The sequence below is a fragment of the Geotrypetes seraphini genome, chromosome 2 (genome assembly GCF_902459505.1).
Source record: "Geotrypetes seraphini chromosome 2, aGeoSer1.1, whole genome shotgun sequence".
NCBI classification, from domain to species: domain Eukaryota; kingdom Metazoa; phylum Chordata; class Amphibia; order Gymnophiona; family Dermophiidae; genus Geotrypetes; species Geotrypetes seraphini.
The window spans coordinates 71442748-71456272 of NC_047085.1; the positions used below are offsets into that span (position 1 = coordinate 71442748).

Genomic DNA, 13525 nt, shown 5'->3' on the forward strand with positions numbered 1-13525 from the left:
CACAGAAAGAGCATTCCAGCAAACCAGACCCTGTATAGAAAACTGTTTTACGAGTTATAGATAGTTTCGCAAAAGTCAAAGATGGCACTTTCAAACTTGCGCTGTCCATAAAACGTAGTGTGCTTGATGGCTGATAGACCTGTAGACTGGAGCGCAACACTGTTGGGCAGTTATGTTGCAACAGCCTGAAGATAGTACATAAGACTTTAAATTCAATTCTAAGGTCGATCGGTAACCAATGTAAAGCACGCAAGATCGGCGAAATATGATCAAATTTAGAGGCCCGTGCAACCAAGCGTGCAGCAGCGTTCTGTGCCATTTGCATGGCCTGCAACACATACTTAGGCAACCCTAAATAAAGACACGCGAGATTACTGCTCTGACTTGAGGCTTAAATGATGAGGAGTCCATTAATATCCCTGTGAATATTGCTGTGAATATTGCTGTGAAACCGGGACTGCAGTATCGCCAAACATAACTTCTAAAGGGTGAGCTGACAGATTTTTCTGACAACTAATAAACAGGACTTCGGTTTTTTTCTACATTCCATTTTAACTGATTTAAATTCATTCAGTCCTATAATATCCCAAAGCAAGTATTAAGATCTACCAGAATAGCCTTACTGGGTCAGACCAATGGTCCATCAAGCTGTTTCTCATGGTGGCCAATCCAGGTCCCTAGTACCTGGCCAAAACCCAAAGAGTGGCAACATTCCATGCTACCGATCCAGGGCAAGCAGAGGCTTCCCCCATGTCTTAATAGCAGACTATGGACTTTCCCTCCAGGAATCTGTCCAAACCTTTCTTAAAACCAGTTACGCTATCACGCTTTTACCACATTTTAAGTTTGCCTGTCCACATGTGTGCATGTGACTCACACTTTCTTACTTGCTTTATAAAGTTTGCATTTTTAACCAGAACATTTTGAAGTAACTGAACAAACTGGAATAAAGCTCTGGGAAAAGTACTTGCCAATATTCTACAGCTTGTGACTACTTCCTGTAGTAGAGCAATAAGAATTTTTGGAGTGGTTTCATGTTCTGATTTTTTTTATTTTAATGTTTTTAAATTGGTCTGAGATATTCTCATTTTTTCCTGTGTGCCCAATTTTCTTGGAGAACTCTCTTACCCCCAGATGGATGGACAGACATGGATCCCTTTTTCTTTCTTTTTAAATAACTGTTTCTCAATATTCTATTGGCCTGAAAGCATGAAAAGAACTATGTCCAAGCAATAATGGAGTTACAATTTTGAAATGATGCCTAACAATTTTGTTTCTATATATCATATTCGGTATTATAGTACTTACAGAAAATGCACTACATCTTCAAATCTGTAAAATTCCCGAAGAAGGCAACAGCTTCTTTTAAATCTCAAACCCAGCCTCTCCTTGCTCAGAGCTTTATTGATTTTAACCATACTTTCCACAAACATATTTTCTGAAACCTCTGATTTGTCTCATCTTGACTAGATTGTAAGCTCCATAGAGCAAACACTTTCTCTGATGTACATTTGGAGACATTAAAGGGCATTTTTGATATGATGTCTAAATCCAAGTTTAGATGTTTTATAGAAAATGTCCAAAAACCTTGCAGTGGACTTGACCATTTTCAACAAAGGAAAATGTCTTTTTGTTTTGACAATGGCCATTTCCTAGATGTGTTTGTCCTCAGTGTGTCTATCGTTTCGAGTCATTTTTGGGGAAAAAAAACAAACACATCCAAATGAAAAACACAAAAATCAGCCATTGGGGCATAGGAGGGGGGCCAGCATTCTTAGTAGACTGGCCACACAGACATTCCAGCAGAGCAGTGGTGCATCCTTGGGGCACTGCAGTGAACTTCATATAAAAGGCCCCTCCAAATAACCCCCTCCAAAACTTACCCAAAACCTACTGTACCCAACTTATACCATCCCAATAGCCCTTAGGATGCAGGTAACACCTATATGGATTTTGGAGGGCTCACACTTTCCACCACAAGTGTACTAGTTAAGAGTGGGATATGGGCCTGGGTTCCCTTCTCTATAGTCCACTGTACTGACCACTAGGTTAGTCTAGAAACCTCTAACATCTGCTTGCTGGCCATAACATCTGATACTGTCATACAGGCTGGTATGGACTGTTTCATTCACAACTTTGGGGGTGAGTGGGGGATGGGGGGGTCAATGACTACTGGGGGAGTAAAGGGGGGATGACCATGTCTTAATGCCTCCAGTGGACATCAGGTCAGTTTGGCCATCTTTTTGGCACTTATTCGTTATTGAAACAGGTCCAGCCTCAAACATTCAAGTTTTGCCCTGGATGTTCTCTGCAACGTTCCACCTATTGCAGAAAAAAATCCAAATCATAAGTCTGCCCACAACACAATTCCTTCATGCCCCCTTGAGATTTAGATGCACTTTAGACAAAAAAGTATAGAAAACCATCTACAAATATGTTTCAAAAATGACAATTTGGATGTTTTAGTTAACAAAACTTCAGATTCTCTGACCAGCACCCATGTCGGCAGCCTCCTAAAAAGCGGCCACTGATCACGTGTCAATCACGCGAAGGCACTGCTTAGAGAATTGCGCCTCAAGCGCCTACTTAGGCACAATTCATGCAAATACAGGCGCCCTACATTTCTGGTGCCTATCTTTGCCTGGGGATCCCGACAATAGTCCACAGCCTGCCATCAGCTGATTGTGGCAGAGGAATCCCGGATCAGTTGAGTCAGCAGGACTCTCCCTGTAGCTTTGGGGAGTCCTGCCACCTCTGCTGATTGGGGATTCCCCTGTGGTGATTAGCTGAACCAGCAGAGATCCCAAATTCCTCTCTCTCTCTCTCTCCCTTCCCTCTCTCCCACCCACCGACCAAACCCTTCTAGTACCCCTCTAAGCAAAGCCCCCCTCCCCCGTCTGACATCCCCCCCCCCTTTGTACCTTGAATGGAACATCGGCAGGAGGGATGCCCACTCATTTCTGCTGGCAGGCCTGCTTCATCAAAATGGCGGGCCTTCTCTGGGAGGGGCCTAAGACTCTGACTGGCCCAGTCAGCTAAGGCCCCAAGACAACTGGAAGACATGGACGCAGAATTAATTGAAGACATAGAGAATATCACTCTACGAGGAGAAGCTGTACTGCTAGGGGACTTCAATATGCCTGATGCAGACTGGAACTCATTTACAGCGACAACCAGCGGTAGCAGGAGGCTCTTAACCTCCATAAAGGGAGCACGTCTCAAACAAATGGTAACGGAGCCCACTAAGGCCCAGGCGATCCTCGACCTGATACTCACCAACGGGGAAAGCGTCTCAGAGGTCTCAGTAGGAGATACGCTAGCCTCCAGCGACCACAACATAGTATGGTTCAACCTTAGGAAAGGCTTCCCTAGATCAAACACAAAAACAAAGGTACTCAATTTCCGGGGCACAGACTTCGCACGCATGGGAGATTTCGTCCATCAGACGCTGTAGGACCAAGCGGAGACCGATGATGTAGAAGCTAAGTGGTTAACACTGAAATCTACCATACATGAAGCAACTAGCCGCTTCTTAAAATCAGTAAATAAATGACAAAGAAACAATAAACCCCAATGGTTCACCGCGGAGATCTCGCACCTCATTAAGGAGAAGAAAAAAGCGTTTCTCTCCTACAAGCGCACGGAGAAAAGAGAGGCAAAAGTAGAATATAGGACCAGGTCTACAGCGGTCAAAATGGCAGTTAGGGAGGCAAAACTTAGAGTGGAAGAAATTCTGGCAAAAAACATTAAAAAGGGGGACAAATCCTTCTTCAGGTATATTAGTGACAGAAAAAGGAACACAGGCGGGATAGTACGCCTTAGAAGACCGGACGGAAGTTACGTGGAAGCAGATTCCGATAAAGCCGAACTACTGAATGAATACTTCTGCTCAGTCTTCACCTGTGAGGCACCGGGACACGGTCCGCAGTTGAAGGCAACACAAAGCACAGAAGACTCGTTTCAGAATTTTGAGTTCACACCAGGTGAAGTTTACAGTGAACTGGCAAGACTCAAGGTGAACAAAGCCATGGGACCAGACAATTTGCACCCAAGAGTGCTCAGAGAATTGAGCGATGTCCTGGCAAAACCGTTGGCTGAGCTATTCAATCTCTCCCTAAGTAAGGGGAAAGTTCCCCTGGACTGGAAATTAGCTAATGTCGTTCCTCTGCCTAAAAAGGGTTGCAGGGCAGAGGCTGCGAATTATAGACCGGTGAGTCTCACATCAATAGTGTGCAAACTCATGGAAACACTAATTAAAAGCAAATTGGACACAATCTTGAATGAAGGGAATCTTCAGGATCCCAGTCAGCATGGATTCACCAAGGGTAGGTCTTGCCAATCCAATCTCATCAGCTTCTTTGACTGGGTAATAAGAAAGTTGGACTTGGGAGAATCTTTGGACATCGCGTACCTGGACTTCAGTAAAGCTTTTGACAGTGTCCCACACCGCAGGCTGCTAAGCAAGATGGAATCGATGGGGTTAGGAGAGACACTAACTGCATGGGTCAATGATTGGCTGAGTGGCAGACTTCAGAGGGTGGTGGTTAATGATACCCTTTCTAAAACATCAGAGGTGACCAGTGGAGTGCCGCAGGGCTCGGTCCTGGGTCCACTCCTTTTCAACATATTCATAGGGGATCTGACTCAAGGGCTTCAAGGTAAAATAACACTATTCGCCGATGACGCCAAACTATGTAATATAGTAAGTGAATGCAGTTTACAGAATTATATGGCGCAGGACCTGCTTACATTGGAAAGTTGGTCCTCAACCTGGCAGCTAGGCTTCAATGCTAAGAAATGTAAGGTCATGCACCTCGGAAGCGGAAATCCATGCAGGACGTACTTCTTGAACGGAGAAACTTTAACTAGGACTTCAGCAGAACGAGATTTAGGAGTAATCATCAGTGCAGACATGAAAACTGCCAATCAAGTGGAGAAGGCTTCATCTAAGGCAAGGCAGATATTGGGTTGTATCAATAGAAGTCTCGTCAGCCGAAAGCCTGAAGTCATAATGCCGTTGTACAGGGCCATGGTGAGACCTCATCTGGAGTACTGTGTGCAATTCTGGAGGCCACATTACAGTAAAGATGTGCGCAGAATTCAATCGGTTCAACGGACAGCTACCAGGATGATCTCGGGGCTCAAGGGTCTCTCGTACGAAGAGAGACTGAACAAATTGCAGCTCTACACTCTTGAGGAACGTAGGGAGAGGGGAGACATGATCGAAACATTTAAGTACCTCATGGACGTGTCGAAGTGGAAGATGATATTTTCTTTCTCAAGGGACCCTCGGCCACAAGAGGGCACCCGCTCAAACTCAGGGGCGGAAAATTTCATGGCGACACCAGAAAGTATTTCTTCACAGAGAGAGTGGTTGATCATTGGAACAAGCTTCCAGTGCAGGTGATCGAGGCAGACAGCGTGCCAGACTTTAAGAATAAATGGGATACCCATGTGGGATCCCTACGAGGGTCAAGATAAGGAAATTGGGTCATTAGGGCATAGACAGGGGGTGGGTAAGCAGAGTGGGCCGACTTGATGGGCTGTAGCCCTTTTCTGCCGTCATCTTCTATGTTTCTATGTTTCTTCCTTCCTCATTCTCCTGGTGCGAGCGCACCCCTTCCCGTACCTCTTTAACTTCACGGGCGTGAGCAGCATCTCCAACCTGCTGCCCATGCTGGCCTCGACTCTACTTCTGATGTCACTTCCTGGTCCTGTTCCCTCTAAGCTGAGCAGGAGTCTTCCACCTACAGTACAGTCCTGTCAGATGGGTGATGCTGTTTCACTATCATGTTTTCAATAGTGAGGGACAGACAAACTCTGCAGGACTCCAGGGAACTTACCTGTCCCTAGAGATTGAAAACACAATATTGAAGCATCACTGCCCTATCTATTGGCAAATGAAGTTGGAGGTCTCCTGCTCTGCTTAGAGGGAACAGTGGTCTTAGGTTTTATAATCACCTTTCATTGTTTCTCAAACTTTTATCATAACTTTTAAATAAATAGAAGAAAACAGATAAATATAGATGACAGCAAGTAGGAACCATAAAAAGAGATTATGTACTTATCCTGGTAAGCTCTTTTCTAGTAGATAGGTGAGACATTTTAGACAGATGGGTTATTTCCCAAAAGCTGCGTGCTGCTGCAGAAGGAATCCACTCTGGATTTTTCATTCTGCCTCTGTTATACTTCACTGGGCTCTCTAGCTCCACCTTCAGTTAGTACCCAAGCATGTATAACCACCCAATACACATAAAGTAGAGGCACCTGTAGCATTGTACAAATTGTTCTGCTCAAAAGTAACTAAACAGTAACATTAACTGCCAACACAAGCTTCAAAGGAACTCAGAAACTACTCCCAAATAAATTGAAACATATATACAAATTCTTCCCAGCACTCAAGGGCTGACAGGCATCCAAGAATCAGCTTAGAGAAGCATAAACAGACTGAAAACAGTAAGCAGATGCAGGAAGGACAGGGCGGGAGTCTAGAATGTCTCACCTATCTACTGGAAAAGAGCTTATCAGGGTAAGTACATGATCTTTTTTTCCAGTGCAATAGGTGAGACATTCTAGACAGTAAGGCTGTACAAAGCAGTCCCCCAAACAGCTAGGGCAGGTTTGCTGCACTGATCCTTAAGTCCAAGAACCCAAAGGTGGAGTCCTATCTTGCTGCCACACCCACTCTGTAGAACTTGACAAACAAGTGAAGAGAAGAGCAAGTCGCCGCTCTGCAGATCTCTTCAGGAGAGACAGATCTAGCTTCGGCCCACAAAGAAGCCACACTTCTGGTAGAAAGTGCCTTAACAGAAAAAGGAGACTGTTTCCCCGAAAGAATGTAGGCTGATGAAATGGCCCTATGGATCAATCTGGAAATTGTGGCCTTGGAAGCGGAAGTGCCCCACTTAACTGAATGAGTCAGCACAAACAAATGGTCAAAGAAACAAAAGTCCGTGACCTCCAAATAACGCAGAAGAACTCTGCGCACATCCAGTTTCTTCAACAGGCGGTCCTGTGACTTCAAGTTTATTTAAAATTTGATATACTGCTTAAAATACAATTGTCCAAGTAGCATACAAGACAAGTAAAATATAAAAATTTAAAATCAAAGGGGTGATGTGACTTTAGACATAAACAATGACAATACAAACTGATACATGTGGAAAGGGGGAGGAAATACAATTTATAATAGAAAAGAAAAACAATGAAAGGTAAGTATAGTGGGAGGGATTTGCTCTTCCTTCCTGTCAGTTGAAAGGCAGGCAAACACTTCCTGATTGACATGGAAAGCTGAAACTTCCTTCGGCAAGAAGGAAGGAACCGTCTGTAGGGAAACCCCCATCTCTGAAATATGGAGGAAAGGGTCCCTGCAAGACAAAGCCTGTAGTTCTGATACACAACGTGCCGATGTAATGACGACCAGAATAACAGTCTTGAACATCAAGTCCAAGAGGGTAGCATCTTGAAGGGATTCAAAAGGAGCCTTGGTAAGGTTCGACAATACCAAGTTAAGGTCCCAGGAAGGGACTATATGGGCTGGCTAACAGGTACCCAGAGGGATTGTCCTGTCAGGTACAGACTGAAGTCTGTGAATTCTCAAGTAGACAGAATTTCAAAACTGCTCCAAGCACTAAATTACCTGAAAAGGGGATGAAATTACATTGAATTAAAATAATAAAATGGAGAGATCAGAACAAACACTCTTGCAGGCACACGTGCAGAAGGAAAGAAATGAAGGTGGAGCCAGAGAGCCCAGTGAAAAATCCGGAGTGGATTCATTCTGCAGTAGCACACGGCTATAGGGAAATAACCCTATTGCAGTGGAAGACCCATTTACCATGGATTCCAAATAATCTCCATCTTTCCCTTCTTTCCTTTACAAATATACGGTTTTATATAAACCAGTTCTGTTCTGCAATGGGAACTGCCACAGGGGTCCACATTGTCTCCCATCTTATTTAATATCTACCTTAAGCCTCTGCCTGCGCTGCTTCAGTCTATGTTGATGAAGCGCAGGGAGCGAGATCACAGATGGTTGGAGGTGTGGTAGAACTTGATCAATTTTCAGAGGATTGTGTTTGAGAGGAGTTAGCTAAACTAAAGGTGGACAAAATGATGGGGCCAGATGGTATATATCCAAGGGTACTGAAGGAACTTAGGGAAGTTCTGGAGGCTCCACTGGCTGACCTTTTGAATGCTCCTCTAGAGTTGGGCGTGATCCCCGAGGACTGGAGAAGGGTAGATGTGGTCCCTCTCCATAAAAGTGGAAGGAAGAAGTAGGGAACTATAGGCCAGTAAGTCTGACTTCTATGGTAAGTGAATTAATTGAAACACTTTAAAAACAGAATAGTGATGTTTCTGCAATTACAGGATCTGAGGAAACATGGATTCATTAGAGGCAGGTCTTGTCAGACAAATCTGATCAATTTCTTGGATAGAGGGAGTGCGTTAGATATGGTACATTTAGATTTCAGCAAAGCCTTTGATAGTTCCACACAGGCATCTAATAAATAAACCTGTTCAGACTGGGTGTTAAACATTAAAAATGAATGCTAACATTGACTACAACACATCAAGGATAGATTTTACAAGTCACTTTATTCTGGATTGTTAATAGTAGCACATTCCATAAATGAGACACCTGAGTAACACACTTACGAGACTGCATTTACTATATCAAGTGGGCAAGATTGTAAGTAACACATTTACAGGATTTGAAGGTATTTCAGCCAGCTGATTGAGGGTCATAATGGAAGATTTTAGGGGCCGCATGTTGGAGACAACTGGCATATATTATTATTTGGTCGAATATGAATAATGAGAAATATTATTCAGCCAAATATGAATACTGAATACAAACAATGGGCATTGAGCATTAATATACCAAATAATGGGGTCTTTTTATTAAGGCGCGCTAACCGATTTAGTGCACTCTAAAGATTAGCACGTGCTAAATGCTAAGGCATCCATTATATTCTACGGGTGCCTTAGCATTTAACGCACGCTAAATTGGTTAGCGCGCCTTAGTAAAAGGAGCCCAATAACAAAAGCAAAATGAAATCAGAGATCAAGGACCTGTTTTACAAAGCCGCGCTAGCAGCTGCAGCGCGGTAACGGCCCCGAAGCCCGTAGAGATTTAAAGGGCTTCGGGGCTGTTGCCGCGAGGCAGCCGCTAGCGCGGCTTTGTAAAACAGACCCCAAGGGCTGTGCTAGCGGTTTTAGCGTGCGCTGCAATGTCGCACGTGCTAGACGCTACCACCTCCATTGAGCTGGTGTTAGTTTATCCACATACCGGGGGGGGGGGGAGGGTTAGCGCGCGCTAAAAACTCTACCGCATCTTAGTAAAAGGAGCCCCAAGTGTTTATTTCAGAAGGATTCAGCACAGTAGGGCCCCAGATTATTCCTATTCTAATTTAAATCACTATTTGGCCAAATATGAATAATGTGTTCAGGGCCAAGTTGAATTAAATACGATTATTCAGTACTGCCCTAGTTTCTACATCATGTTTACTGATCATAAGAAAGCGAGATAAGTAAAACTGGATACATCATGAGAGATGGAAAATAAGTGAATCATGCCCAAATATTTACCTTGTGTAACTCATAATACTGTCTGGAACCCACTCCACCTTGCTCCTCTCCAGTCCACAACACCAGGCGCAGAGTTCTCTTAGGCGAAAGCCCTAATGAGAAAAAGGTATATCAAATACAGTACATCTAATATGAGCTACAATAGGATATAGAATCTGATAAGAACATAAGAAGTTGCCTCCACTGGGTCAGACCAGAGGTCCATCGCGCCCAGCGGGTCCGCTCCCGCGGCGGCCCATCAGGCCTATGACCTGTGAAGTGGTCCCTGACTATTCCTATAACCTACCTCTACTTCTATCTGTACCCCTCAATCCCCTTATCCTTTAGGAACCTATCCAAACCTTCCTTGAACCCCTGTAGCATACTCTGGCCTAAAGTGCAAATGCTGCTTTTTTTTTTTTTCTTTCTTAATACAAACAAATAAAAGGTAAAAGAACAGCCAAGTTAAAAGGAAACCTATCACATGAAACAGTTTTGACAACCTGAATATTTTACCAGCATTGCTAAAATTAACAAATTTCAGGCAACAGCTATTTATTTATTTTTAGCATTTATATACTGCCGATAGGGTGTCCAATGTCGGTCCTCGAGGGCCGCAATCCAGTCGGGTTTTCAGGATTTCCCCAATGAATATGCATTGAAAGCAGTGCATGCACATAGATCTCATGCATATTCATTGGGGAAAACCTGAAAACCCGACTGGATTGCGGCCCTCGAGGACCGACATTGGACACCCCTGAGCAGTTTGCATTCAGGTACTCAAGTATTTCTTAAGCCATATAATTTTAAGGATACTACTGCCACTACTAATTATCATTTCTACTGCTGCTAGATCAGTGGTCTCAAACTCAAACCCTTTGCCGGGCCACATTTTGGATTTGTAGGTACTTGGAGGGCCTCAGAGAAAATAGTCAATGTCTTATTAAAGAAATAACAAAGGTAAAACTCTTTATAGTTTATTAATCTTTCCTTTTGGCTAAGTCTTAATAATAATATTGTAATTTATATCTAAAGAGACATATGATCAAGAAACTGTTTTATTTTACTTTTGTGATTATGATAAACATACGAAGGGCCTCAAAATAGTACCTGGCGGGCCACATGTGGCCCCCGGGCTGCAAGTTTGAGACCACTGTGCTAGATGAATGCAGCCCTGTACATTAAACATGTACGAGACCATCCTTGCTAAAAAGGCATACAGGACAAAGAGGGGTTAGGAAATTTCTTATAGAGGGAATGAAAAGACAGGCATAGACACTTTACCAGTGAGTGGGAGTTAGGGGTTAAAAGCAGCCTTGAAAAAGTGAGGTTTTAGCCTAGATTTGAACACTGCCAGAGACAGAGCTAGACGTACTAGTGCAGCATGATAGAAGGGATGGAGTCTGGAGTTGGCAGTAGAGAAGGGTACAAATACACTTCCCCTTCCGTATTCGCAAATTCCGTATCTACAGAGTCGCTTATTCGTGGTTTTAAACCAAAAAATGCATTTTCATTTTTAAGGCCTGGTTTTCAGGCCTGCTTTTGCAGGCTGGGTTTTCAGGCCGGGTTTTTGGGCCTGGAGCGATCTTCCCACGCTCCTGCCCCTTGCAGATCACTCACAGGAAATGGATGCGTTGAGCTCCCGTCGTCTCTCGAGACTACGACGGGAGCTCAAGGCTGCCATTTCCTATGAGCGATCTGCATGGGGCAGGAGCGTGGGAAGATCGCTCCTGCCCTGAAAACCCATTAGACCACCAGGTAAGGCTTAAAGGTGGGCTTACAGGGCTTAAAATAGCTGGGGGGGGGCAAGCGGGGGTTAGGGGCAGAACCGGCCCGAATATTATTTGCAGTTTTTTAATATTCGCAAACTGGTTCTGCCCCTAACCACTGCAAATACGGAGGGGGAAGCGTAAGAGACACTTAACCAATGAATGGAGTTCCCGGGGAGGAGCATAGGGAGAGATAAGAGAGGAAAGATACTGAGGAGCTGCAGAGTGAATGCCCTTGTAAGTCAATAAGAGGAGTTTGAACTTTATGCGGAAATGGATAGGGAGTAGAGAATGACACGGTGGCGGTTTACCCGCGGCCACCGCATTTTAGCCGCGGGTCACCCGCCGAAAACGGGGAAGAAAACTAGCAGTCGCTGCGGCGACGGGGACAAGGCCATTCACCGCCCGCGGGGCGGTGAATGGTCTTGTCCCCGCAGTGAGGCATGAAGGATCGCGCGGTCCCCGCAGCTCACACCCGCCTGCCCAATCGATTCTAGTGTTTAGCCAGCTCTCTCCCTTCTCCTCACCTTAGTTTGTAGATTTTCTTTTTCGGCGACCCGCACGCTATCAGAGAGCCGCGCGCGCGGCTGCTCAGTGTTCAATCTTCTGCTCTGACGCAACCGGAAACAGGAAGTTGCAGCACAGCAGAAGATTGAACACTGAGCAGCCGCGAGTGCGCGGCTCTCTGATAGCGTGCGGGTCGCCGAAAAAGAAAATCTACAAACTAAGGTGAGGAGAAGGGAGAGAGCTGGCTAAACACTAGAATCGATTGGGCAGGCGGGTGTGAGCTGCGGGGACCGCGCGATCGCTAGTGTTCCCGGCTCAAATTGGAAGGAGGGAGTGAAAGGGAAAGAGATTCTGGGCCAAGGGGATGAAGTCGGAAAGAAAAACCCACAGCAGGAAAGAAAGGGAAGGACTGGCAGGTGAGCCAGATGCTAGAAGCAGGGGGGGGGGGGGGGAAAAAAGGGGGAAAAAAGCTAGATGGGGTTGAAAAGAAGAGACACACTGGTATGGAAGAGGAAGATAGGGGAAATCTGGACACAGGAAGGTAACAGAAAGAGGGGAAATTATGTGCATGGGGCATAGGGACAGAGACATAAAGGGGACATGCCATGGGGATGGTATATGGACACAGGGGGGGCAATGACAGATACATAGGGGAGAAAATAGGAGCACAGAAGCGAGATGGTTTGTGGGGATGGGACAGGGACCGAGCTTGCAGGCTCCAGTGGCTTGCACAAATTACATTGTAACGTGCCATGAAAATAAGAGGAAGGAAGGTAGATAGGCCACGCGAGAGGAGCTGAAGGGTAGTAGAAAGGAACAGATGGTAAAGGAGGGAGGGAAGGGTGGTGGTGGAAAGGAATAGAACAGACATTGAAGGAGGGTGGAGAGGAACAGACCCCCAAGGGAAATGTGGAAGACAGAGTGGGAAGAAGACAGATGCCAGACTATGCGGGAGCGGAGGGAAGAAGATGGGTGCTAGACCAATTGGGGGGGGGGGGTTAAGGGAGAGGCACAGTAACAGCAAATGGAAGACGCAGAGAGAAGACACACAGTGGATGGAAGGAATTCAATGAGAAGATGTGGAAAGCAGAAACCAGACAACAAAGGTAGAAAAAAAAATTATATTTATTTATTTATTTTTTGCTTTAGGATAAAATAGTATATTAGTTGTGTTGATAAAAATTTATAAACAAAGCCCTGCCAGCTGAACATCTCTTTCTCTAGTTCAGCAGCAGGAACTTTGATTTATAAGAAAGGAATAAGCTAAATATTACAGTACTAAGGCTTATATGGATGCAGCGGGGACGGTGACGGGGCGGTGAATGGGATGGCAGTGGCGGTGACGGGGCGGTGAAAGGGATGGCGGTGACAGTGACGGGGCGGTGAAGGGAACGGCGGTGACGGGGCGGTGCAGAGGATGGTGGGCCGGTGACGGGGCGGTGATGGGGACAGATTTTTTCCCCGTGTCATTCTCTAATAGGGAGCCAATGAAGTCACTTGAGGAGAGGGGTAATGTGAGCATAGTGACACTGGAGGATTATAAACTGTGCAGCAGAATTTTGAACAGATTGAAGGGGATATGGTTTAGTGAAAAGACCTGTGAGTAATCTAGACAAGAGGTGATGAGAATGTGCATAAGAGATGTAAACTCTACATCTGTCAGGCAAGGAAATAAAAGT

General features: G+C 45.0%; 1 protein-coding gene across 2 annotated transcripts in view; it reads right to left on the reverse strand.

The window, feature by feature from the left end:
* Window positions 1–13525, reverse strand: part of CPQ (carboxypeptidase Q) — a 366663-nt gene that overhangs the window by 111147 nt on the left and 241991 nt on the right. For both annotated transcript variants that reach the window (XM_033934451.1, XM_033934454.1), the window contains one exon: window positions 9592–9683. In XM_033934451.1, coding sequence (XP_033790342.1) covers window positions 9592–9683 — 92 coding nt within the window. The remainder of the gene's footprint in view (window positions 1–9591; window positions 9684–13525) is intronic.